Below are 4,111 nucleotides of genomic sequence, written 5' to 3'. Positions count from 1 at the left end.
TCAGCACCCCTCAGGAGGTGGTGCTACACCAAGTTCCAGCTGTCGAACAGATGTGTCATCACATCTCAGCTTCAAGAAACACACACACAATGTATCAGCAACCACCGGTTTACTTTGCAGCTTCCATTTGGAGCAGTGAGCAAGATCTAGAAGGGTTCGTTATCAGAGCAGAGCTCTACTATGGGCATGGTTTTCATTAATGTGTCATCACCAGATGTAAAATCCAGTCAGCAAACAAAGCATGTGATGGAAAGCTGCAGGCTCCAGGTCAGTAGGTTCCTGACCTTAAATGAGCTTTTTACCAAGGTCAGGAATATGAGCCAAGTCAGACTGCTGTTCTCCTACCTCCTACATGTTAAACAAGATGTTGCAGTTTTCTTCTGTCTTGTTCTCATGTATTTTGTTACTGTAGTCATATTTTCTACAGTTGTCAAACCATAACGTGTAACCGTTGGTCTTAAAAACCTACTGGCACAAACGACACTGTCTCGCCTGACAACAGAGCGATGTTCTGAGCATCAAGGCTCAATCTGTCTTATGTTGACTGTGTCTTTACTGCAGCCTCATCTTCCTCTCCTCACCTTATCGAGGATGCTTAGGACAAGGGCACACACATCTTCATCAGCGTGGTCGTTCAGGAGCTCAGCCCTCTCTGGGTTCCCGCTGGCCGAGAGCACTTCCTTTAAAATCCTCAGCTGCCACTCGAAGTGCTCCAGCTGCTTCTCCAGACACACGTCAGCTGCAAACAGCAGAGGTCGCACCGTGAGTTAGACACATGGAACACCAAACAGCACAAAACATTTCACAGCACTCACTGAACCAGACGAGCTGTCAATAAAGTCTGAACCCGAGTCAACTCAGACCTCGTTGTAAAACATCTAAAATGGAAAACCAAAGCACTGGAATGGTCCGTTAATCAACTTTAAATAAAACACAGTCAAATTTATCATACAACCATGACTGTGCATCCTTATTTTAGTTGTTAGCATCTTAGTTGATAGGGTGACATTTTACAGAGCGGGACAAACGGCCCGAACCCAGGTGGAGCTCAAAGTCGGTGGGTTACCGAGGGGAGATATCGAGCAAAACGTCAAAGGTCAAAGTGTTTATTTGTCATATGCACAGTTAGGAAACGTGTTTCTCTGTACAATGAAATTCTTACTTTGCCGTGCACATGAATGCCACAAAATACAAGTGAAATATAAAGTAGATAAATAAATAACACAGAATCTAAGGCACTTTAAAGCAGCAGGTGAAAGAAGCACAATAAAAATACAACAAGAACACAATATAATACAGAGAGAATATATGCTACGTGGGAGCTGTGGGGTGCTTAAACATCCCTTTAGTTTCCTCCCTCTGCCGTAAGCTGCCTTGGATTCACACACGCCTCAGTATATGTTGGGAACAGCGACAAATGGGTCTCTGTAAACGTCCATGTATTTTATGATCACTGTGTTTTTCAATGTGCAAACAGCTAAATAATTAAATTACTTCTGAAGTCACTAGTCGATTGTCTGTGATTGACAGTGGTTGTTTTTGTCTCCTCAGGTTCGTGTCACATTTGTGATGTCAAGGAAATAAAACCAACAAACACATTCAACAGTCACACACACAGAGCTCTGAACCTGCAGATCAACGTTCATCCCTGTCGTGTAACTTCATCCCGTCAGTTACATCATCGACGTGTAGACGCACGCTCTCACATTCATTCATTCATTCAGATTCAGTGACGTCTTCAGTGTGATGAACGCAGACTGCCGTCCTCCACACGTCTCAGCTGTCTCACACTTAATGAGGGTAATGATTAACACTGTCAAGACCCGACCTTCCACTGACAGGATTTTACTGAGCACCTCAGAAAACAACCTGTACCTGGCAGAAAACATGGCAAACATGTCACAGCCTGGTGGGTCTTCATTGTTATGTAACACAGTAGAGCTTTCCAAGAGCACCAACTGAGCTGGAGCAGGTCTGGGCTTGTCTGAGCACCAAGACGTCATCTTAAACAAAGACCACATTTAGTTTGATTCAGCTGAGACGCAAAGACCAGGTGTTCAGCCACCAAGTCACTAGAGATGCACCGATGCCAATACCACCCTGTAGTACTCTGCTCCAACTCGTAAAAGTTGTCCTCTGATACCAGTGAACGGCAGCATTACGTTAGCCTCACGCCGGCTAATTTCTGGAAAGCTGCACAGCCACCTGGTACACCGGACGTTCTGTTTAATCACTATATGAATGTAAATCTCATGAAATTAAAAACCGTCTCCAAAGTCATTACACGTTTATAGTATGTGTAGTTTTTAGAGTAGAAACACTGCATCATGAAGTACTTGGTATTGGTGAGTACTGGAATGTAAGTACTAATGTAAGTACTCGTACTTGGTCTGATAAGAAGCGGTATGGATGCATCCCTAAAGGTCACAGAGGGGACGCCGCCGTTCCTGAAGGTGAAACGACAAATGGAAAAAACCAGCGGATAATAAATCCGTTTTCTACAGACTGGTACTAGGTTATAGAAATCTAGTTAACTGCAAGGGACGGGGAGGGGTTTCTGGGCTTCATTACATTGTGCACTTTGGTAAAAAATGTTCAAGAGCAGGCGCCTACAAAACGTGCATGTGAAACACCTGAGAACCACATGTGCTCAGAAAAACGTGCATTTTAAACGTCCAGTTTTGGATGAAGCCGTGCTGCCGATGAAGGTCACGTGGTGTCAGTGACCCATCTTCAAAACACATTCAGTGTAGGTCATGTCCCAAATTTCACATGTAAAACAAAACATCTGCTGATTATTGTCTTGATTAAACAATTAACTATTCTGTGTAAAAAGCCCATCGACCGGCTTCTACTCTTCAACTGTTTGTAACTAAAACATGTTTGGAAAAGTGTCAAATCCTGACAAACAGCAAATATTTGGCTTGTTGCTTAAAAATGGCGAAAACTTAAGTGATTATCAAAACTGCTACTGATGTTGACCAACTAATTGATTAATCATTGATGCTCTAGAAGACAGAGCAGAATAATCAGCAACTAAACAAAAAATCAGTTGGATGCTTCCTGAGCCTTCACCTTCCCACGAGGCTGAATCTGCCGATTCTTTGGGATTTCCAATCACAAACAGAAGGAACTCTGGCTTCTGGGCTCTTCGATCCATAAACACTTGGTAAAAACCTTGTCCTGTGAGGAACATGCTGAAATCTCTCAGATGGATTCGTGACACTCGGCTCAGAAAACAGGAAGCGAGAGAGCACTGAGGCTGAGACGAGTCAGAGGAGGAAACCCACAGCCTGAATCAGAGACGTATAAACCACTCACCTCCATCTCTGCAGCTCCGCTCCTCCTCAGTCTGCTCCGCCTTCTTGCCTTTGCTTCTCTTCTGAAACAGCAGGAAGAAAAGAAGAGAACATTTCAGAGGCGGCACAACAAAGAACAGATGGACATGAAGAAGGGCCTCACAGATTTTCCTCCACACACTGATGGAGTGTGTGCTAAACCTGAGCCTGAAGTGCCAACAACAAAACCCCCGACAAGTCCCCCAAGCAAAAACAAAGCATCTTCTAACAATGACAAGACTTCTAAATGACTTACAGTGGGGCAAATAAGTATTTGATACACCACCGATTTTCCAAGTTCTCCCACTTACAAAGAACGAACAGATCTGTAATTTTCATCGTAGGTACACCTCAACTGTGACAGACAGAATCTATCAAAACAATTCCACTAAATCACATTGTTAGATTTTTAAATAATTTATTTCCATTTTGTTGCATGAAATAAGTATTTGATACAATAGAAAAATAGAACTTACAGTAATATTTGGTACAGAAACCTTTGTTTACAATTACAGAGGTCAGACGTTTCCTGTAGTTGTTGACCAGGTTTACACACACTGCAGCAGGGATTTTGGCCCACTAATCAAATACAGGTCTTCTCCAGATCTTTCAGGTTTTGGGGCTGTCGCTGGGCAACATGTAGTTTCAGCTCCCTCCATAGATTTTCTATTGGGTTCAGGTCTGGAGACTGGCTAGGCCACTCCAGGACCTTGAAATGCTTCTTACAGAGCCACTCCTTAGTTATCCTGGCTGTGTGTTTGGGGTCATTGTCA

General features: G+C 43.4%; 1 protein-coding gene across 1 annotated transcript in view; it reads right to left on the bottom strand.

The window, feature by feature from the left end:
- The window catches only part of ccdc69 (coiled-coil domain containing 69), a 23,006-nt gene that overhangs the window by 7,332 nt on the left and 11,563 nt on the right, over positions 1 to 4,111 (bottom strand). Inside the window, exons 3-4 of the mRNA XM_020594084.1 lie at positions 3,322 to 3,382; positions 582 to 739 (exon numbers count right to left, since the gene is read on the bottom strand). Of these exons, the coding sequence (XP_020449740.1) occupies positions 582 to 739; positions 3,322 to 3,382 (219 nt within the window). The remainder of the gene's footprint in view (positions 1 to 581; positions 740 to 3,321; positions 3,383 to 4,111) is intronic.

The sequence above is a fragment of the Monopterus albus genome, unplaced genomic scaffold (genome assembly GCF_001952655.1).
Source record: "Monopterus albus unplaced genomic scaffold, M_albus_1.0 scaffold21.1, whole genome shotgun sequence".
NCBI classification, from domain to species: Eukaryota; Metazoa; Chordata; class Actinopteri; order Synbranchiformes; family Synbranchidae; genus Monopterus; species Monopterus albus.
Note: the sequence above shows the minus strand (reverse complement) of the source record. Positions and strands in the feature narration are given on the sequence as shown.